The sequence below is a fragment of the Labeo rohita genome, chromosome 5 (assembly GCF_022985175.1).
Source record: "Labeo rohita strain BAU-BD-2019 chromosome 5, IGBB_LRoh.1.0, whole genome shotgun sequence".
NCBI classification, from domain to species: Eukaryota; Metazoa; Chordata; class Actinopteri; order Cypriniformes; family Cyprinidae; genus Labeo; species Labeo rohita.
This window is the reverse complement of record NC_066873.1, coordinates 14,587,174-14,610,471: the sequence shown is the minus strand read 5'-3', so window position 1 is coordinate 14,610,471 and position 23,298 is coordinate 14,587,174. Positions and strand designations below refer to the sequence as shown.

Below are 23,298 nucleotides of genomic sequence, written 5' to 3'. Positions count from 1 at the left end.
TTTTAAATTACATCACACAGTGGTGTGTAAATTCATGACAGCATTGATAAAGCACAACTCTGTCACACCTTCAGCACTCACATATCCCAATATAAGAGCTTTACTACCACTGAACGTCACTGTGGGTACCAGGCACTTCTCAGTGTACTCCTTCTCTAGCAACACCAGAACATCTTGGATGCTTTTGGATCTGAAATGATTGACTTGGTCTCTTGAGACCAGAGTATGGATTCCCAGAAGTCTATATTTTGCAAATATGGGCCTTGGAAGAGGCTTAATAAGTTTATTGTGCTTTGGCTACAGTAGGTAATTGTAGTGGTGACAACAACCATGCATGTCACTTCTGCAGGCTGTGTCGTACTCCGTGAGATGAAGTGTCGCAATTTTCATAGCTTTTGCCGTCTCTGAGACACTTGCATGGTATTTCTCCGCCTCATTTTCGGGCAAAAATTCACTCATCACTAAATGAAAACTTAAAGTGAAGACCTGATTATTTAAGGTGCTTTGTCACAAGTCCATTGTTTTTGAATGTCAGTGCTACTTCTGCTATATTTTCACACTTAAAACTATAATTTGGTATTCCTCCTGTACCATTGTCCTCTTTTACGCTAAGAAATAAGTCACCTGGCAGTTCTCTCCCACGTGGTTCCATTGCTGCCAGCATTAAGTATGATTCAGTAGGCTACAAAACACTTTTAATTGTCAGGAAATTACTTGTCTTTAAAAGTTTTGGTTCACTAAATTTACCTGTTGATCAAAAATAGCTTTAAACCTATACACACACTATTTTTTGGTTTGTTTTATTCAGTATTAGAGGGTGTACTCATTTTTGCAACACAACATTTTATCACTTTGATAAGAAAATCTCATTAATAATAATAATAATTTTGACATTCTTCTTTGGTAATTGATCAAGCAGCCTTGTTAGAACATTATATCTCCAAAAAACCCTAACATGTCTTCTAAGTAAAGAGTAAATGCTGAATTTGTTACATTTTAGAAGGGGTGTACTCATTTATGCTGTGCACTGTATAAGACATTTGTTCAACATCAAAACACAAATGTGAGCGTGAACCACAAAACAAGTCATAAGTAGCACAGGTATATTTGTAGCAAAAGCCAAAAATACATTGTATGCGTCAAAATTACTGATTTTTCTTTCTGAGAAAGATCATGTAAACATCATGTTTCATGCAGATATTTTGTAAATTTTCTACCGCAAATATATCAAAACCTAATTTTTAGTAATATGCATTGCAAAGAACTTCATGTGGACAACTTCAGGCGATTTTCTCAATTTTGATTTTTTTTTTTGCACCCTCAGATTCCAGATTTTCAAATCTGGAATCAAATCAAATTTCAAATCTCAATTTAAAAAATTGACCCTTATAACTGGTTTTGTGGTCCAGGGTCCATTGAAGTCCAAAACTTTGATGGTTTAAAAAGTTCATAAAGACAACATAAAAGTAAACCATATGAATCAAGAGGTTAACTGTATATTTATGAGCTCAGTTTGTGTGTTGATCAATGTTTATATGTGAAAAAGAGCCCAAATTAAATCTGTTCATTATGTAATAATTGTGTTAAATTAATCATTTATACGTTTCCTTTTATGATCTCTTCAACTTTTACCATGTTTGGGTGAGAAGACGTTAAACAGAGAAACAAAAACCTAAGGTTTTCAAGATGAACTAAAGTCTTATGGGTCTGTAATGACATGAGAGTGAAAGGCAGAAGTTTCATTTTTGAGTGAATTGGCTGTGTAAAGGAATAGTTCACTCATAAATTAAAATGAAAAATCTCATAATTTACTCACCCTCAAGTTGTTTCAAACCTATATGAGTTTCTTTCTTCTGCTGAACATTTTGGAGAATGTTAGAAACCAACCGTCCCCACTGACTTCCATAGTATGGAAAAAATACAATGGAAGTCAATGAGGACCAGAAACTATTTGGTTACCAACATTCTCCAAAATCTCATTTTGTGTTTGACAGAAGAAACAAACTTATGAACGAACAACTCGAGGGTCAATAAACAAATGGTCAATAAATGGCGAACTATCCCTTCAAGCACTACACATTCATTTCTGATTTCTATGAATTAATTTATAATGGTATTCCAAGGACGGACATTTTTGACACGAGATCATTTATTGCAATGAATTTATTGCAAATACTAGAGAAAACTCTAAAACCTTCACAATCACAAAGTTGTTTTTGGTCCCAAAGTCAACATTCGGAAAATACACAGAAGCAGGTAAAAATGATTTGTTACTGCTAAGTGAAGTTTTGAATTGTTAGCTTATGCTACATGTATATGCCATGAACCACTGAGTACTACACAACTGCATAACACACACATGATTCCTTATTAACTGCAGTCAACAGCATAAAGGCATAGAGCTAAACTAACACAGAGACTTTTAAGGAGAACCACCTCAAGCACTGAGTATTAATGGTTTAGCTAGTGTCGCCAGAGGAGAGTTATAAATTAAAAGTGAGGTCTATGAATTAGGTAAGCCATGTTTAATAAGTTCTAGGAAGGAGAGGTATTCCCACAAACAGTTCACGGTCGTAACAATCATTCGCTTTACGAGCCTTCAGAATTAACGGCACCCTGCCGATAATGACGACGCGTGGGCTGAAAACACAGTGGTCATGATCAGTAAAATTGTGCATTCAACTGGAGAAGGAAAATACATTTGATTTTAAATGTAAACATGTACATAAATTAAGTGGTTTAGATTGTTCATCATTTTATCAAACTATTACACTTATTTGAATAGAAATACCGGGATATTAGCTACTTGCAAAAATATTCACCATTCAGACTGTGGAAACATCAAACGAAGTATGTGACATCTCTAAGAAAATATTTTAGTCAAGGGCTATTCTCTATTTTTTCATCTGTATTGCCTCTTGATTTAATACACCATTCCAGATTACAGGAATATACGTTTATATTTTTTAATAAAATCCTCTAGACAGGCACATTTGGTACTTCAAGCTATTCCTGACGTATTTCACAGGGTGCTAAAGGCTCACGCGGGGTTTGGAAACACTCCAGCAATCGGTTTCCGTGTCACAGAAGCGTTACCTCAGCACTGCAAACAAACAAAAACAGACATTTCGTCTCATTCGTCGCTGTACTTCCATCAGCTTCCTTCATCGTCATCCAGCAGCTGCTCTGAACCAATGGAAATGGTTGAAAACTGGTCCTCGAAATTCAGGAAAGGGTGGTTGTAGTCTTTCTCAAGCATTTTCTTCCAGATTTTAACTGAGAAAACACAAACAGAGTAAAAGGATGAATCTAAATGAGGTGTATAATACTATGGTTAAAACCCTATGATTTCCGCGGTGCGGAAAAAATCACGGAATCATAAAAGTGGAATTATAAAACGGATAGTTCCAGTCCTTGATTCTGATTGGTTGAGCTGCGTTTGAAACTTTTGTTAATTACTCTACAAACATACAGCTTTGTTTACATCTGTGTGTTGCTCAGCAACCACTCTGTTGTAACCACAACTGTTTCTTAGAACTACATTGTTTGGCGTAAGAATAATGTTTTTATTAATATCATTACACTTTATTTGCTCCGTTTTATTTTGTGAAACATTACTACGTATATAAAATATCCGTTTTAAAAAAGCAATAACCCCCTGTCACGTCGTGCCTAACAACGCCCCTTAGCTGTTATAAATTCACTGTAAACCACGGCTTCTTTTTATTTATTGTATAACGTATATGCTTTATATTGTGTAACTGTTTTCAGCCTCTGCTGCCTCGATATGAGTTTATGGACACATGATCTCTAGAACTGCTCTAAGAGTCACTTCATAAACATTTTACTGTTTCTTGTGAGAAAAACGAAAACTATATCATATACAAACGGAAATAATGGTCTTCACAGCAACCCGTCAAAATAAAAGTTTGCTTTAACTTGAAGAAACCATTAAAAGAAATATATTACTTAATGTAATGACAGTATTACTACTACTAATAAAATCATTGTTAAAACATTCTTTTTAAGGAACGTTTACCTGAAAATTGTTCACCAGGATTTATTTAAATTGATTATTAAAATTGAACAAAACCATTAAAATGGAATCCAGAAAATTAATGGAAAACACAACATATGGTATAAAAAAAAATAAAAAGTCAAATGGATTTCACAGGACCTTAAAATATAATTTCTGTGAAACTTTTAATAAATTGTTGTTAAACTGTGTAAGTTTCATGATTTTAATTAATTAGACATGCTTTTTAAATTAATATTTTTAATTTAAACATTAAAACAGAGTCTAGAAAAATAACAGCAGAAAAAAAAAAAAAAAAAAACAGAATCCAGAAAAAAAAAGGAAATTTGACAAAAATAAAATGAACGCTACTTCATAAAGCGTTCAGGCTGATTATTCAATCAATGTTTGGCCATTTTGTGACTGGCATTTACCTGGTCTTATTTTACAGTAAAAGTACAATAAAAACAGTAATATTGTGAAATATTGTTACAGTTTAAATTATATATATATAAATATAAATATAAATATATATATATATATATATATATATATATATATATATATATATATATATATATATATATATATATATAGATTTAGATTTAAAAATTTAATTTTTTCCTGTGATCTCAGTTTTCAGCATCATTACTCCAGTCTTCAGTGTCACATGATTCTTCAGAAATCATTCTTATTTGCTGATTTGCTGTTCAAGAATGCCTTATCATTAACAATGTTGAAAACAGTTGTGCTGCTTAAGATTTTGATACATTTTTTCAAGATGCACTGATGAACAACAAAATTCTGTTTAAAAGAACAGAATTTTAACATAGAAATGTTTTGTAACAATGTAAAAGTCTTTACTGTCACATTCTGATACCAACCAACCACCACATAGAGATTTAATTTTGGAAAAAAAATCTTGAGTCTATACATACATGGCCAACCTACCTATAAACAAAGCAGCGAAGTTACACATTTACATATTTAACCGTTAATGGAGTAGTTTAACAGAATAGTTAACTAAAGGGATAATGAAATTGCAGTATTGCATGCAAAAGCAATAAATTCATGCTATTTTTGTTCTTTATTTAGGACGTACTGTACTCTGGCTCCTCAGTTCCAGAAGGTTCTTCTGATGACTCCACCTCCTGTTGCTCCTCCTGCTCCTCCTGCTCCTCCTGTGATGTGGCCTCCAGATTTGCAATCATCACCTCATAGGCCTTCCTGGCCTCAGCCGATAACTCAATCATTTTGTGATAGTGGTCCTGTGGCCATCAAATAAACAGAAATCAGCAAAGGGCACCAACATAATACAATCAATGACTTATTTTTACAGTAATGGCATTTAAGATTCTCCTCAGCATCTGAAAGGACAAAGTCCTACTCAGTGACAGCAAAATATACCACAACTATAACCAGAAACTTCTGGTACTCACCTGTGCGCCATCATAGTTGAAGATGCCTACCAAGCTGACAGGGACAGCTTTATTAACACAGCGGCCCAGCGCTTTTCTTGACAGGGCAAACACAAATGGGACACCTTGATCCCGGCATGTGTCGATGATAGTGTGAAGAGCCTCGTCTAGACCGCCTGCATGAACACAACAAGCCCTCCATCAGAAACATGAATCAAAATGTGAGTTCGGTGCTGTAAACTCACTTTACCTTTGGACTGAATCCGTTCACAGTTGGGCGAGATGATAACACACTTGACCTTCCTGAGTTTGAGGTGTTTCAGCACCTCTCGTAGGCCCATGACCAGCCTGCGCTTCATCCTGGCCTTCATGGGGTCTTTCTGATAAAGACGATCCTGAAACCTCACCAGCTCCTTCAGTAAGGTGCTCACACATTCATCTACATCTTTTCTAAGCACTTGGTTGCAGTAGCTGTAGAATTAACAAAAATAAATGTTATCAAAATTATGACAATAAATACACTTTACAATAAAGTTCCATTTGTTAACATTAGTTAACATGACCTAACAATGAAATACACTTTTAAAGCATTTACTAATCTCAGTTAATATTCATTTTAACTTATACTAATATTACCTTATACTAGCATTAACAATGTAGTTTTATTAATTAAAATTAACAAAGATTAATAAGACTGTACCAAATGTATTGCTCAGTGTTAGTTAATTTTAGTTAATGCATTAATTAACATTAAGTAATGAACCTTACTGTAAAGTGTTACAACAACAATAATAATAATAATAATAGGTTGCAGTAGCTGTAGAATTAGCAAAAATAATTGTCATCAATAAATTAATGGCAATATTTTTATTATTATTATTTTGGTGTTGTTATTTTTCAGAAGTATTATTTTTTTTAATTATTACACAAATTTATTTTCTCATCATCACTTAATAATAAGGAATTCATTTAATCAAATCTTCAAGCCTTTTTGGGAACAATTTATGTATCTTTGAGAAACAAAAATGAAAAAAGCCAAAAACAAAACACGAAACAAAATAGTTAATGCATTAATTAACATCAATTAATGAACTTTACTGTAAAGTGTTACCATAATATAATATATTAATATCTTAATAATTATAATAATAATAATAATAATAGGTTTCAGTAGCTGTACAATTAGCAAAAATAAATGTTATCAATAAATTAATAGTAATATTATTATTCTCCTTTAATGGTTGTTGTTGCTATTATTCAAACTTATTATTATTATTATTATTATTATGCACATTTATTTTCTATCAATAATTACAAACAATGCATTCATTTAATCACATCTTCAAATGTTTCTGGGAACAATTTTTTTCTTTTTGAAAAACAAAATAAAAAGCCAAAAACAAAACAAAACAAAAACCACAAATCAGTTAATGCAATAACTAACATAAACTAATGAACCTTATTGTAAAGTGTTACCATAATAATAATATTAATAATAACAATAATAGATTGCAGTAGCTGTAGAATTAGCAAAAATAAATGTTATCAATAAATTAATGACAATGCTATTATTATTAAATGACCAAATTATTTAAATTTAAATTTAAATATATATATATATATATATATAAATATATATAAAATAATAATACAAACCAAATCAAACACAGCAAAACAAAACACGACAAAACCAAACCAAAAACAAACAAAAAAAATAATAATAATACAAACCAACCAAACAGCAAAACAAAAACAAAACACACACACACACACAAAAAAACATTAATCAAAAAAAAAAAAAAAAAAAAAAAAAACAATACAGAAACAAAAATAAAAATAAACCCAAATCAAACTAAACAAAAGCACAAAACTGATTATCTTACTCTCTGAACTTCCTGCTGTGAATTTTGGGAAGATTGGGATTGGAATTGGGATTCCAGGATTTTAGTGTTGCATTTTCTGATACGCTGTCATCCGACTTGTGATGAGATGGTGAACCAGGCTGGCCGCTCTCTGACTCCTCACTACCGACGAGTCCAGGCTGCTCATCTATGTCTGATACAGATTATAATTTCATTGTACATATTACAGAAACACTGATGCTACCAAGCTAGACAACACTAAAACATTTCATATTCTGAGCAACCTCAGACACTGTCTACAACGATCACATGTGAATATATCACAGAGCTGTGTGTCGTACTTGTGTGAAGATGTTGGTCAGAGTCAGCGAGGCTTGTTTCAGAAGGATTCTCACTATTACTAGTTTCCTTTTCACCAGCCTCGGTGGCCACTCGGGCCGGGTCTCTCTCCTCCAGCAGGCGGTTCTGCTTCCTTTCCTCTCTCTCCCGAAGAATGACCTCAATTGTTCAAATAGCAAAACATCTTTAAGAACGCTGATCGAAAACAGATTCAAAATTTAAAAAAAAGTGTAATTTTGGCATCAAATACTATAATTGACACTCCAGTTGTGTTTGATGACATCACAACCTGCAGCTTTAGGTGGATACTGGACTCACTCTTTTGAGTGGTGTCGGTTTTTTGGCCTTGGGAACTTCTCGCTGCTTTCCCTTCTTCACTAACGGACAGGTGGAGTCCAGCGGGTTGTGTGGTGTCTTCTCTTGCTGCCATGGCTTCTTCTGAACTGAAGGCTCCTTGTGGACTACAGGTAGAGCTCCTCCAACTAACACACCAGTAATATTAAACTGTTACATTACACATAGTGTCTTTAAATACGTAAGAGTATCCACTTATATTTTTCTGCCAAATACCTGAAAGTGTTAATGGTCGCTGGTCTTGTTTGGATTTTTGAGACTGCTGCTTTTGCTCAAGAACGGCCAGCATGTTTCCAAGGTCAAGCTGTACAGGAACTTTAGACTTCTTTTGACTAGTCTGCTCAGACAAGATTGGATAAGAAGAAATTACAATGTGGGACCGTCTCGTTTCTTAGACTAAATGTTTAGTCATTAATTTTACATTTGGATTTACACATCGACTGCGCATTCTTTCCAGTTTGATGGGGTTTAAACGTCGCACTAAAAACAAACACCAACCTGCGTTTTCTTAGTGTCACTGGAGGCAGAAGTGGGTGTAGTGCCTTTGTGTAGGGACAATCCCTCTTTTTGTGCTGCTGAATGTCCTTTCAGTTCCTGAATCAATATAATTACAGATGATAAAATTAACAGGTGCAAACATAATGAATATTTTATATGAATTGCTGGCATGAGGGGGTGCTCAGGCCAAAAGAATGAACTCACAAATGCAAGTGACAGGTCTGGAAACTCTTCTTCATCCTACAAAGAAATAAAAATAAAAAATATACACAAAACAAAACAGTGAATAAGCCTTTAAAATTTGTTTATACCAGTGTTATTAGTATTGGTATTATACTTATTATACTTTATTATAATTATTACAGTATTTTCATTTTTAATTTTTTATTTAATTTTCAGTTTTTATTTTATATTTTACTTTTAGTAATTTATTAACTTTTAGTACTTTTTACTACAATATAATTTTATTTAAATATAATTTATCATCTTTAGTACTTAATTTAAGTGCTTCCATCTAATATTTACATTTCAGATTTTTTCCAATGAACAAAAATGTTTTTAATAGTTTTAGTTTACAACTGATTTATATAGCAATTTATTTCCAAGTTAACTTAATTAAACCTCTTAAATGTAATTTCAGAAAATATCAAACCACAAAAGACGTACAGATGTGACAGATCTTACCTCAAATTTTGGAGGCTCCTGCTGTGTCAGATGTTCCTCTAATATCTCCTCTGCATTCTCAGATGGTGTTTTGGATTTTTTCTTTTTCTTTCTCTTCTTCTTCTCTGTCTTCTGTTCTCCTGGCTGCGTAGTTAAATCCTCCTAGACACAGTAATAAGATGCAAATTGTGTATATTTTGCATAGTACACTTTAAAAATGCTGATCAACAATGCAGCAGTTTACCTGAGACAATGTGTCAGTTTTGGGGCTTTTCTGGATGACTCTGGGAGGCTGAGAAGCAATGTTTGCCCAGGACTGAGCCGAAGATCCAGTGGGATTGGAAACCGTACTGTATTGATCTAAATCAAATTGGGGTTTAAACAATTTGATACAGTTAATGCTTTTAGTAATGATTTTTAACTTAAAAATCAAATTTAAACAGATTTACAACCCACTTATATAATATGATGCATTTCCCAGTGTTTCTCAATAAGAAAAACAACATATGTTTTCCTTATAACAACATGGAAATTGTACAAAATAATCGTGCATTCTTTGTCATGTCATAGAAATCTTACTTATGAACTGAACAAAAATGAATTACACCAGCCCTGTGTTTCTGAGTTAGGGGTGTGTCAGTGAGAAAATTTAGAGGAATTCCTGAAATTATTGTTTTTTTATATATTATTATAATAATACATTATTTTTTAAACCCCCATTTACAATCAAACACTAGCCTGCTGCATTTCCAAAATACAAGAATAATGTATAATATATATATATATATATATATATATATATATATATATACGAAAAAAAACTCTTTTCTAAACTGTATAATATCTATGGTATCAATTTTACAGTACAAAGTACATGTGCAGCTAATTCTCATATTGTACTTTCATAAAGTTTTGAAATATTTGTCCTCTCCCCAAATGTGTCACTACCAAAACACAGTAATATATAATTTAATTAGAAGGGTCATTTTGATCTATTAAAATTTTGCTTACATCTACATTGTAAATATATATATTTTTGCTATTTTATTAAAAGTGTTTCAGGAAAATCAATGTCAATTACATTTTTAACAATATTTCAAGTGTAATTCATGAGATTTGTTGTATTTTTAATGTTTTTTTTTTTTGTAAAAGGCATAATGATCAAAATCATTTCAAAATTAAGAATTCATTACTCTCAATATACATTAAACCAAAAAAATGTAATAGCATCTTAGTTGATAATACAGTATACTTAATTTTGAACAAAACACCCCATGTTTTAGTAGTAACTGCACTCTTACGGTAGTAAGAGTAATGTTTTGGTAGCGACCACATCACATTACAGAATTTTAACTTGCAAACTAAAACACTACTAAAACATAACAATACTAAAATTAAGTTTATTTCCCCAAAATTTGAGGATTATGTTTTCCTTTTGTCACTAATGAAACAATAATGGCATATTTCGGTCGTGACTGCTTTAGTAGTGATAATTTTATGGGATAACACCCAAAAAAAAACCAAAGATGTCACTACCGAAACGCCACCAAATGTTTTGGTAGTGACTGTTTCGATACTGACAATTTTGGCTACTTTTGAAGCTAGCTCAAAGATGCTAATCAGCTAGCTAGCACAGTTCTGAACAGCTGTACACACATAAAAACTAAACGTTATGGAATAACTCCCAAAAGTGTGCTTAATTGCCGCAAAAAAGGTGTTTGGTAGTGACGTTCCTTACAGTTACACAGATTTTTCAGACTTTTGAACACATTTAGCTCAAAATGATGGGACCCATCTACTCACACCTTGTAGCTATGAGAGAGAGAGATGCATAGGAATATTTTCTGATCATAAATGTAGGGGTGTAGTTAAAAACAGTCTCAGCCAATGGACTAAAACGTTTCAGCAGTGACATGAAAAATGCGGGACATGTTTTCAATTTACAGCACCTTCATAAATTGCATTCTTTATTCAAATGTGCATTCTTTATTCATTATTCTGTAAAAGCCTAAAGCATGTAGATTCCTAAAGCATGTTTACACATCTTCACCTGCTGTGACAGCTGACACGTCACACTTTCCACCGGACGGGACTTGCTGTGCCGACTTAGTTCTTCGTTTTGGTACATTCTAACAAGAGTAAAAACCAAACGTCACCAAGTTTCATTGAGGCCGTAAAGCCAGCACATGTTAGTAAACAGCTTGTGCTTTAACAGAACAATGTGTTCTTTGGCTCGAATCACCATGCATGAAGGTTACCTTACAAATGGGTGCTGGTGAACTCTGACGCTCTGCTGGCATGACTGCACCAGCACATACTGACGGTTCCTGGTGCAGGGAAGCTGCTGTAGGGTTGATGGGTATGACATCACCCAATTCAGGGAAATCAGCAAGTTTCATTTCAAATGTGCTACTAGATGTAATGGCTGATTTGGCTCTCTCAGCAGGGTTTGGGGAAGGTTTGGTCCCTCTGTAACCTAGAAACAGAAACAACGCTTCTAATTACGATCAGGGAATTATTATTAACAGTCTTCTTAAAAGGAATAAGCACCTCTGTCTGTTGATCTCCTGCTGATTCTTTTGTCCTGAGAGGAAGGCTCAGCTCTGTTGTCCTTCAATATCTAAAAGATTGAAAACTTTATTAGGTTTTCAAATGTGATGAGGATTCAAATCATCCAAATGGCCATACTTGAATCAGACCTTTCCAGTTTGCTTGTTTGAAGCATTATTTAGACCACTGCAGGTTTTGAGATCAGCGCTCTTCTTGACGTGAGAGCTGCCGTTGTTGACGTGCGTCCTCGGCGCCACGTCATTGTGATTGTCTACTGATCTCTGCCTCCTCTTAAACCAGTCCTCGGGTGACGACTGGCATGTTTTGTTTTTATATGGAGCTCTGTGTAAAGATACAATAAAGATAAAATGGAAAATCATACAACAAGTCAAACCTAGTATAGATTTCATTACGTTGTTCTCCAATGCAATGTGATGTAAAAAAAGCAGTTGGGCAATTAAAAGCAATTGATATATGTGTCTTTAAAAAAAACTGAAGACAAGAAGGATTGAGACACTTTTTTGCTAGTGGAAAATACTCAACGTTAAAGATGTACTTCACCCAAAAATGAAAATTCTGCTGCCATTATTTACTCTCACGACATTCTAAATCCATAAGACTTTGGTTAATCTTAGAAATACAAGATATCTCTAATGAAACCTTGATGTTACGTCATTTTGAAGAACCAAAACCTAAAAGCTTCAAAAAGCTCACAAAGGTGCCTTAAAACAAGTCCAGATTAATTAACTGATTTAATCCAAGTCCTGTGAAGAGATGTGATTGCTTTATATAATGAACAGGTTTAATTTAGGTTTTTATTTACACATAAACAGTGATAAAAACAGAAAGCACATCACATTTGGTAAACACGGAAGTGCAGATGAGACTTCAGAATCTGCACAACCAGTTGAAAGTTTTTGAACAGTAAGAATTTTAATGTTTTTTTTTTTTAAAGAAGTCTCCTCTGCTCACCAAGCCTGCATTTATTTGATCCAAAATACAGCAAAAGCAGTGATACTGTGAAATATTTTTACTATTTAAAATAACTGCTTTCTATTCGAATATATTTTAAAATTTAATTTATTCATGTGATATCAAAGCTATTTTTTCAGCATCATTACTCCAGTCTTCAGTGTCACATGATGCTTCAGAAATCATTCTAATATGCTGATTTGCTATTCAAGAATTTATTATTATTATTATTATTATTATTATTATTAATCAATATTTAAAACAGATAAGTACTTTTTCAGGATACGCTGATGAAAAGAAATCTCTGAAATTATCTGAAATATTGTAACATTATGACTTCTGAAGGATCATGTGACTGGAGTAATGATACAAAAAATTATCTTTGGAAATCACAGGAATACATTACATTTTAAAAAATATATTCAAATAGAAAACAGTAAATAGTAAAAATTTCAACATCAATCCATTTTACAATCCTTTTATGACTTTTTAAGATCTTCTTGACCTTTAATGGAAGGAAAGAAACCTCTCAGGTTTCATTAAACATTTGTTTCTCAATGATTAACCAAAATCTTATGGGATTGGATTGCAACAATATAAAAGTGAGCAAATTATGACAATTGTCTTTGTGTGAACTATCCCTTTGATTTGATGAACTACACTTCAATCATACTTTTGATAGGTGTGTTTGTGTGTGTGTACCTGACTGACTGGTTTAAAGTTATTGCGAATGGTTTGGGAAAGTATGGTGCCATGTCGTGATCACAAATAACGAATTTGTTGCCACAACTTACCAATTCATAGCCATATTTGGGGTAAACTGTGGCCACAATGTACTTAATCATTGCCTCTTTTTAATTTAGTCAATTCATGACCATGATGTACCCTAGAAGTCTATCACTTCTGCAGAAAGCACTTTGTTTGATGGTTTATATAATGCAAAGAAATTCATCCATTTTAAGTAACCCAACACTTTTTGGGGTCACTGAATGTGCTTTAACTAAAACGCATATCTACATAGATTAGTGACTAATTTCTCAATGCTGGCTTGCTCTGACTGGTAAATAAAGTCAGACTCCACACAGTTATTTTTACCTTTTTAAATGGTCGTCCATTTTGTCTTGCTGTGGAAGGCTATGAATCAAACAACTTAAGAGGATCCAAAACTCCAGCCTTCACTATCTGTGAGCACAGAGACAGGTTCAAAGAACAGACTGGTGATAAGAAAACATGCGTGAGCTGAAATTAAGTTGAACAAATAAAATAAGCAATCACTGTATGGAGTGCACAAATCTGCGTTTGTAACAAACGATGCTATATCACTGTGTAAATGACAAATAATGACGCAGCAACTAAATTAAAGACTAAACACCGCTCAGTAAACAGTCTTATGTCATAATCCACTCAGCTAAAGTCACTTTCAGGGCCAGACGGTTAAAAACACGGCTCAATGTTAGTAACACAACGACGTTTATTATTTAAGAGTTCGTAAGTAAATACACATAAGGGTTTTGCAGGACTGCTGTCGTAATAGATCTGATATTGGATCGGTTAGCAGACAGCTACGACATGATGTAAACTTCTTGGATTCAAACTTAGACTCGTGAGATTCGACCTTACATGTGAAGTAACATGACTGAGGGTCAGTGTGTCGCATGTTTAGCTGTCGACAGCTTTCAGCAGCTCTTCTGTGTCGGGTTAACGAACCATATGTGGTTTCTAGATAGCTCGTGTAGACATCTGAGCTAGTGTAAACAGTCATGATGGTAAACTATACAAAAAAATCACAAAATAGTAAAATATTTCATACCTTCCGGCTTTTAACAAGCTTCATTTTAAAAAGACGTATTCCGTTCGGTTCGGATGTAAAACTGGTAGGCCAAATAATTAAAGATTAAGCTCAAAGTTGACAACAAGATCAGTCGGTGCGGGGACTTTTATTTTGAAGGGTGGTCTGATAGTAAGACATTATTCAACACACGGGTTGCAGTGTGTGGTATTCAGGAAATGTGTAGTTGACGACCTGCTTAACAAAATAGGCTATAAACATGAAAATAATATTTTATATATTTTTTTTAATTTTGCAAGAAAAAACGGGTTTGTTCATTAAATTATAATTTATGTGTTTATTTTTCTTAGCGTCCAAAATAAACCTAAGAAAATGTGTGTATACTCAATTACCATAAAAAAAACAAACGTTTTTTAAGTGACATTTCTTTATCTTATAGACGTGTTCTTTTTGATTTTTGTTAAATACAGAAATATGGACAAAAAAGTTTATGCATAAACTTGCTTTTATTTAAGTTTTACATCCATAATTGTGAAATACATGAAATGTAAACAGTAGTTTGCTTTTAATCAAGAATTTAATTTGTATTTAGGTACAGTTTCATTGTCTCTTAATAAGAAAACGATCAAAACATCTATACTGTAAAAATATATTTTAAGTAGTAAATAAAACTGATTATTGGAGTTTTATAAGATTTTTTTTTTCAGTGATATTTTGCTACTTTAGTATTTAATATTCAGTATTCAATGTCAGTTGCTGTTTCTTTGTAATTGTGATTTTTTTCCTATTGTTAAACCCTGTCTTTCTTTCCCTTTTAGGTTAATTTCTAATAATTGTACTTTTTTCTCTTATTAAATACTAATATAATTGCTTCCCATTGTACTTTGGCTTGACAGTTGAATGAAGGAATTCTTATGTTTTTATTTCTTCTTGTATGTTGAATTTGTATTAATAAAAACATAATCATGCAAATTAATACAAAAAGAAAGATAAAACATTCTATTACACAACAATCAACTTTATTTGAAAAAAAAAAACAGATTGAAAAGCAAATAAAATATAATGTCATTTTTATAAAAATATATAATGTCATTTTTATAAAACAGTACCACTGACACAGAAACACAAACATATGTATATCTGTTGATTAAGTGTTGTAAAAAATAGATTCATGAAATATTGTTTTTCTATTTACAGCGTTTGTTATTTTTTAAAGTGAAGTAAACAAATTTCCATAAGCACAAGTACTTTTTATTGTTCTGGGGTTTTTTTTTCCACTGTAAACACTTTACTCAGATGAACTTTCTTGAGTGGGCTGTAATGTTTTCAGCAAGGAAAAAGAGGTCTGACTCCTTTATGACACAAGAGTGAATCCTAAAACTCTTAATCTCATTCCTCCTTCTGTCTCCTCAGTCGGCTCAGTAAAATCAGAGGGACTATAAAGAACGCCGAACTGATAACAAAACATAATTCTGCTCCAGCCAACCAGTACACTGAAAAAAAGTAAAATAATGTTATGATTTGCTGTAAACTGCAATAAACAAAGGTACAGACTAATTTATAAATTATTTCCTTGCAAATGTATGTTACTGTTAGTGTTATGTACATAATTACACACACATACACACACACACACACACATATATATATATATATATACACTACCGTTCAAAAGTTTGGGGTCAGTACATTTTTATTGTTTCTTTTTTTTTTTTTTTTTTTAAGAAATGAATACTTTTATTCACCAAGGATGTATTAAGTTAATAATTAAAAGTTTATTAAAAGTTAATAATAAATAATTTACATTGTTATAAAATATTTATATTTTGAATAAACACTGTACTTTTTAAACTTGTTATTCATGAAAGAATCCTGAAAAAAAAAAAAATCACAGGTTCCAAAAAATATTTGGCAGCACAACTGTTGATATTATCCAACACTGATCATTCTAATAATAAATCCGCATATTAGAATGATTTCTGAAGGATCATGTGACACTTAAGACTGGAGTAACAGCTGATAAAAATTCAGCTTTTCATCACAGGAATAAATTCTATTTTAAAGTATGTTAAAATAAAAAACATTATTTTATATTGTAAAAACATTTTGCAATATTACCGTTTTTTTTCTATATTTTTAATCAAATAAATGCAGCCTTGATGAGCATAAGAGACTTCTTTAAAGACTATTACAAGTCTTACTGACCCCAAACTTTTGAACGGTAGTGTATATATATTTCTTTTTTTATTTTTTTTACCTGAAGAAGCCACAATAGGGCCCAATGCTCGAGCTAAAGCTCCAAGACTCCGAAGGATTCCCATTACTGTTCCCTTCTGATTAGCTGAGCCTAACAAACGAACATAGGCAGCAATAACACCATCATAAATAAAAGATCATTACAATCATTTTTAAAGAGTTCACTCAAAAATAAAAATCTATCATCATTTGTAATGCACAATGTATGACAGTCATATTTGCAGCATTGTAACCAAAACTGCTCACCACCATTGTTAGAAATATATTATTTTGTTAATCATTGGTCAAAAATCTACAAAATCCTTATCGTATGAAAATAAATCTTAAATAATCCCACCGTGTCCAGACACTTGTGTTGAAAGGCATGGAACTACAATAGCAGCAGCTGAGAAAAATAAATTAATTATTACAAACTACATACTAATACACAAAAATACAAGTAAATATTCATTTGGATGATAATAACAATAATAATAATAATGCATGTGTATACTACAGATGCACACTTGCTTACCAAAAGAGTACAAAAATAACCCAGAATAGAGTAGTGTCAAATTCCATGCTATTCCAATGAGCAAGAAGGCTGGTATAAGTGATATTATTGCCTGAAATACACAAATATGAAAACAAACATGTAGTCACAATGTGCAGGCCTTTGAGTAGTTAATCATTAAATCATCTTCAGAGTTCCGAGAAAATAGCAAGAAACTTTTAATTGACTCGTGATCCAGTAATGCATGAAAGAGTTTACCACGCTAACAGTCTGGATCTGATGACCTGGTTTGATCCTGCGGGCATATCCGCCCTGGATCACAGCCATGGTAATGCCGATGAAAAAGAACATCTTCCCCTGCTGCATGCTATGACAGAATAAACATTTTAAAAGCCTCGGGCAAGACTACAGGATTCAGCTGCTTTGTGACACACAATGATACCAGTATGTCACGTTTCTGATTAAGCAAAACAAATCTGAGTGCACTGAACTTGAAATTGTATATTATCCTAGGGCCAGCTACACTTTAATTCAACCTTTGTCCTCTTTCCCCCGTTCTGATTGTTTATGATATATAGTAAATTCTCCAAAACTTCCTTGTTCCTAATGCCTACGTACAAATGTTTTTCACAACTTCATGAGTCACATCTCATGGTTTAAGTTGGGCCATTACCTCAGAATTGATTAGCTAGATTATCTACAGACAGTTTATCACTTGAAAACAATGGTGTGCTTTATAATGTTACAATTTGAATGCTGTTGTGCAAGCAGCTGATGTGTAGCAGCAGGTATCACAGCGTTTTGTAGCTGTTGGATTTTGTGATGTTCAACATTGTTGTGTTAACTACAGTTTCAGGCCTTACCTGGAAAACTGGAAGCGCTGATGTGTCAGAAAGCTCAAGGTGAATTCCAGCCCAGAGAAGAGAAATAGATATGTGAAGTAAACCAATCCAAGCACTTTAAGATTTTGCATTTCTAAAAAAAAAGGGGTAAAATAATCATCCCAAAATTGCTTGACACTCATCATCCTGGTCAAATTGGGAAGTCTTTTAGGTTGGGTGAAAGTTTATTCACTCACTTTGTTCGGATGGTGGATTCTCTGTTCTTGTGACGGCAGAGAAATTGAAAAGTGCAACAGGATGAAGAAGATCTCCAGATTGTTGAACACCTGAAGACTCTGATGCCCCCTGAGTCATAAAAATGTTCATTACATTTATAATTAAAGACAGTTCTATTAACAATTAAAACTTGCTAAAGTCTATTCAGGAAGTGATTACAATTAAAATGTATCAGAAGTAGCGACAGATCATTTTCTGTATCCTAATGTACATCCATTTCATGCTGGTTTAAATAACACTAGAAAATATTCAAGAATAATGTGTTTATTGTCAATTACATATTTACATTACATTATTACTACATATCTGTACAGCATTATTTTTGTCACCTAAAGGATTAGTTCACTTCCAGAATAAAAATTTCCTTATAATGTACTCACCCCCATGTCATCCAAGATGTTCATGTCTTTCTTTCTTCAGTCGAAAAGAAATTAAGGTTTTTGAGGAAAACATTCTAGGATTTTTCTCCAAATGGTGCTCAATGGATTGAAGGTCGAAAGGTCGGAGCTCTACATGATCCCAGCCAAGGAATAAAGGTCATATCTAGTGAAATGATCTGTCATTTTCTGAAAAAAATGTATATAATAACCACAAATGCTCGTCTCACACTGGCTCGACCTCACACACGCATGACATAGGCAGAAGTACCAACCCAGTGTTTACAAAGTAAACGTGCAAAGAAAGTCAAACGCACTTTACAAAAAAAGGTAAAACAATGATGCCAGACAATTCTGAAGTCAGAGGAGAAAACGAGATGAAGTTTTAGAACCGCAGTACACAAACAGAGAAGAACATGACTTTTCCAACATGATTACATAATGCATGTAGATGTGCATCGCAGAGGTAGTGCAAGACGAGCATTTGTGATAGTTTTTTTTTTTTTTAGGAAATTATGGTTTTGCTAGATAAGACCCTTATTCCTCGAAGTTGCACTGAATCTGCATTTTGGAAGTCCAACCCATTGGGCACCACTAAAGTTCACTATGGAGAAAAATGTTTTCCTCAAAAATCTATTAATTTCTTTGCACTGAAGAAAGAAAAACAAGAACATCTCGGATGACATGGGGTTGAGTAAATAATCAGGAAATTTTTATTCTGGAGTGAACTAATCCTTTAATAAACTGATCATTGAACATTAGCCTCTGGTTGTTGCATATTGTCACCTTTTGTAAAGTCTCTGGCAGCATGAAGAAAATAAAAAGCAGGTCTGCTAAAGAAAAAAAGGACAGCCAGCATGGCAGGGCCTTGATAAAACACCTCAGCGTCTTTGAGTCTCAGAGCAAAGTATGCTCCCATTAATGGACCCAGTGTGAACCCCAAGGAGAAAGCAACCCCAATCATTGCCTGACAACAGAAGAAAACAAACCCAGTTAATCTTCAAATCAGGGCTTAAAATGTAAAAATCTACTGATCATGATGCCCGGAACTCACCATTCCCTTGTTTCTTGCTTTAGGGCAAGGCAGATCCGCCACAATAGCAGTGCACAGGCTGACATTACCTTTGCAAATTCCTCCAACCACTCGAGACAACAGAAAAATGGTAAAACTGTGAGAGAATGCCCACAGAATGTAGGACGCAATGAGACCTACCTGGAAAACAAAGAAAAGATTTCTCAGATCTATTATGTCTAAAATATGAAAGCCCATTTCTGACATAGCTTAAAAAAATAAAGGTAACTGTGACTTTTTATCTCACAGTTTGCAAAAAAAAGTCAGATTTGCAAGATAAAAATCAATGACCTTTTTATATATTTATAATTGTTTTCCGTGGTAAAATCAGGTTTTCATAATAAACTGCCTAGACATGCATTAATGGCATTGTGATATAATTTTAATTTTTATTAAAAAAATAACCTATGGGCTTCCCAAACCAGAATTCACAAAACGCCTGGAAAAGCTAATAATTAATTAAATAATAAAAAGAAATAAATCATTATTATTTTTTTCCTTGCATGCCATGTGACCAACACCAGAAACATGAACATGCATTTGCATGCATGTTTTGTTCAGTTATTCAAATATTAATTTAAAATCTCAGAAATACTTCACGTAAATATTTTAGGTGTAAGATGTCTGATACGATATAATTTTGTCAGTATGCTTTATACTTACGGTTGTTAACAGCAGAAGTGGTTTTCTTCCGTAATCATCCGAAAGAGCCCCAGTAATGGGCGATGACAGAAATTGTAGCAGAGAGTAGAGAGAGCCTATCAGACCTAAGACACCAGAGACGAAGATAATCAATGTGCATGTCTTCAATACAAAAGGTCAGTTGAAATTATGTGCCGTGTTTGAAGAAACCCCTAACATCAGTCAGGGTAATGAAGTTACCTCCAAAAAGAACACTGTTATATTTTGTTTCCATAGGAACTCCAACCGCCTCTCTGAACCAATCCACTACGCTCTGTAATGACTGATACACACCATCCTGTAGATACAGAGATTACAACATCAGAATTATTAGCGAAAGCTGTTTTTATACACACTGCAAAAAATGATTTTCTTAGTATTTTTGTTGTTTTCCATTACAAATACATAGAAGGAAAATCACTTAAGACATTAAGTCTTTGTTCTCTAAAAACAAAAATCCTTATAAATTAAGTTTTTCACACAATTTTGATATACTTCTTAAGTCTTAAGTAATTTTCCTTATAAAGTAAATGTATTTTAGATATTCGAACTGGAAAACAAGATGCTGAGTAAGAAAACCATTTTTTTTGCCGTGCACATTATTATGTTACTATTCAACTGCTGCTGTTCAGTGAAGATAAATGTGACAGATAAATGAGAGTAAAAAAATGTTATACACTGCCAAGTATAACACATTAATTAGAACAGTTCAATGAGTGTGCGCTAGATGAAAAGAGAATGAAACCATTGTCAGCTTCATTTAATTAGAAGGAACAGCTCTGAGCTTGGAGGCTTTCCATAGACTTGTCTTTTGAACTAAAGCATATATTATAAAATTCATTTATTCAGTATGTAATTGCTTAAGTCATTGCTGACCTTTGTGCAGGAAATGCTCTTTATATCCGCTCTTGACAGTAACATCAATTACACAGTCATAAGTATGGGGAACATGTCATGACTGGAATACTGTACATCATGCACTGTCACACAATCTATAGTTGCACACATGACTAATCTAGGTCAAATACCTCGTGAGATTTTATAACAACAGAATATCCAAATTATAGGCCTAACCTTAAAAATATGATCTTACCCCAGTTTGACTGTAGTGGTCCAAGATGGAGGGGAGCAGGGGAAGTATTAATGTGAAACCCAGCAAGTCAAGTAGCAGAGCCAAGAAAACAACCCTGATGACTCTTGAGGAGCGCACATCCTCAGATGTAGTTTTGTCACCTGCCATTTCTCCACTCCAGTGACCCAAAGTTTTTCTTGACCACTGAGGTCTCTTAAAGCATCTCCTGTGGTTACAGAACTGAATCACTGAACAAAACAAAACAAAGTGAACAACAGTATGTAGCCCGACATTTGTCTTTAAACTCAAGTACAAAAGTACTAAAAGTGCACTGGTATCTTGACTGCCACCAATTTACATGATTTATTTATTTATTTTTTATTACAATAAATGAAAAAGTAGGTAACACTTTAAGGTTTTCTTGTTACTGTGTAATTAATGGAAAGTTACTTTTAAAAGTAATGCATTACAATTGCGTTACTCCCTGAAAAAGTAACTAATTACGTTACTTAGTTACTTTTTATGGAAAGTAATGTGTTACGTTACTTTTGCGTTACTTTTTAAATCTGGGCAGGGCTTGCTTCTTTGTTTTTAATATAAAACAATTCTAATGTAAAAGCCCTTTTAGCCCTGAAAGAAAAGTATATTTATGCATGAGATCACTCTTCAGCTATAAAAAATGAAGCACAAATGTTAGTTTAGCTAAAGTAATTTTTGCTTATTAGTATGGTTGAATTGCATCATCGAAGGTCAGCAGCACAGACACTGGTTAATAAAATGAGATTAAATACATAAAGGATATTTGTTTTATTTAACATATTTAATTATTGCAGGGTTGCGTCATATTCTGAGTTTGCATTTCACTGTTTTTATTCATTTTGAGGAATACTGAATCAGTTTTTTGTGAGTGCAATTAATTAATGCATGTTCACATTTAGTCTAAAATACAGTAACATCATGTTTACTCCCAATTGCCTGACAGGAGACTTGTCAAGCAATAAATGGGGAAAAAAGTAACTGGCGTTACTTATTTGAAAAAGTAACTCAGATATTTTCGTAGAAATTCAAAAGTAATGCGTTACTTTACTAGTTACTTGAAAAAAAAGTAATGTTATTACTTAACTCGCGTAACTTGTAATGCGTTACCCCCAACACTGGTAATTACACAAATAATTATTGGATGATATTTATTAACAACACGTACTTTAGTCTATTTAACGCTAGGGTTTCGTTTAGTGTTTAGTTGCAATTATGCATAATCTACTGTTACTTCTAGTAAGTGCAACGTGTAACGTCGTTACCAAAAAATTGAATAAATATTTAAGTTTATTCTTAATTAGTCAATCATTAATTAAAAAACAGCTTAACTATAGCTTGACTGTACCGATACCATAACTACCAAAACTCTTACCAAACACGCGCCGCCCATACAGTATCTGAATCCAGTTTGCTTGAGAGTCACCGGGAAAACAGGCAACTCTCAAATCAGCTGCAACAAATTCCAAGAGACTTACCCGTTTGTAACCTATTTAAGTCGAATATTTTCTTCGTTTAAACCATACAGTACAACAAGACAGCACAGTTAACTTGATTTCCTACCTTGAGGTCCGAGTGCGCAATCAAAGTTCCCAGAAGATGCTGCTACTTCCCCACACACTCCCCCATCATGAACACACACCAGGAAGCGCCAGTAGTGCGGTGTCTCATTTCACCAGCTACGACAAGCGTGACGTGTTGAGATGAGCAGCAGTTATAAAGCTGATCTCTGA

General features: G+C 33.3%; 2 protein-coding genes across 4 annotated transcripts; both read right to left on the bottom strand.

Moving 5' to 3' along the window:
• Positions 1 to 2,148: 2,148 nt before the first annotated feature.
• On the bottom strand, positions 2,149 to 14,619 carry LOC127165837 (selenocysteine insertion sequence-binding protein 2). Of its 3 annotated transcripts, none has more exons than XM_051110755.1 (18): positions 14,482 to 14,619; positions 13,767 to 13,853; positions 11,849 to 12,041; positions 11,700 to 11,769; positions 11,408 to 11,625; positions 11,200 to 11,278; positions 9,394 to 9,509; positions 9,171 to 9,311; positions 8,691 to 8,726; positions 8,487 to 8,582; positions 8,205 to 8,325; positions 7,953 to 8,116; positions 7,637 to 7,793; positions 7,317 to 7,488; positions 5,684 to 5,904; positions 5,455 to 5,609; positions 5,118 to 5,283; positions 2,149 to 3,276 (listed from the first exon to the last, which is right to left on the bottom strand). In XM_051110755.1, exons 2-18 carry the CDS (start codon positions 13,784 to 13,786, stop codon positions 3,155 to 3,157), a joined length of 2,247 nt encoding a protein of 748 aa, XP_050966712.1. In that variant the 5' UTR covers positions 13,787 to 13,853; positions 14,482 to 14,619; the 3' UTR covers positions 2,149 to 3,154. The 3 variants fall into 3 exon arrangements, with proteins under 3 accessions (XP_050966712.1, XP_050966714.1, XP_050966713.1); XM_051110757.1 differs by having other exon boundaries at positions 13,767 to 13,885; positions 14,482 to 14,613; XM_051110756.1 differs by lacking the exon at positions 14,482 to 14,619 and adding an exon at positions 14,292 to 14,426.
• A 1,103-nt stretch (positions 14,620 to 15,722) lies between these two features.
• Positions 15,723 to 23,090, bottom strand: mfsd10 (major facilitator superfamily domain containing 10). Its single transcript, XM_051110762.1, has 14 exons — positions 22,941 to 23,090; positions 21,551 to 21,777; positions 20,659 to 20,755; positions 20,440 to 20,543; positions 19,759 to 19,917; positions 19,609 to 19,671; positions 19,491 to 19,571; positions 18,288 to 18,396; positions 18,073 to 18,184; positions 17,468 to 17,576; positions 17,231 to 17,321; positions 17,054 to 17,101; positions 16,718 to 16,807; positions 15,723 to 15,953 (listed from the first exon to the last, which is right to left on the bottom strand). The coding sequence occupies exons 2-14, from the start codon at positions 21,695 to 21,697 to the stop codon at positions 15,850 to 15,852; spliced, it is 1,314 nt and encodes a 437-aa protein (XP_050966719.1). The 5' UTR covers positions 21,698 to 21,777; positions 22,941 to 23,090; the 3' UTR covers positions 15,723 to 15,849.
• Between the last annotated feature and the right edge of the window lie 208 nt (positions 23,091 to 23,298).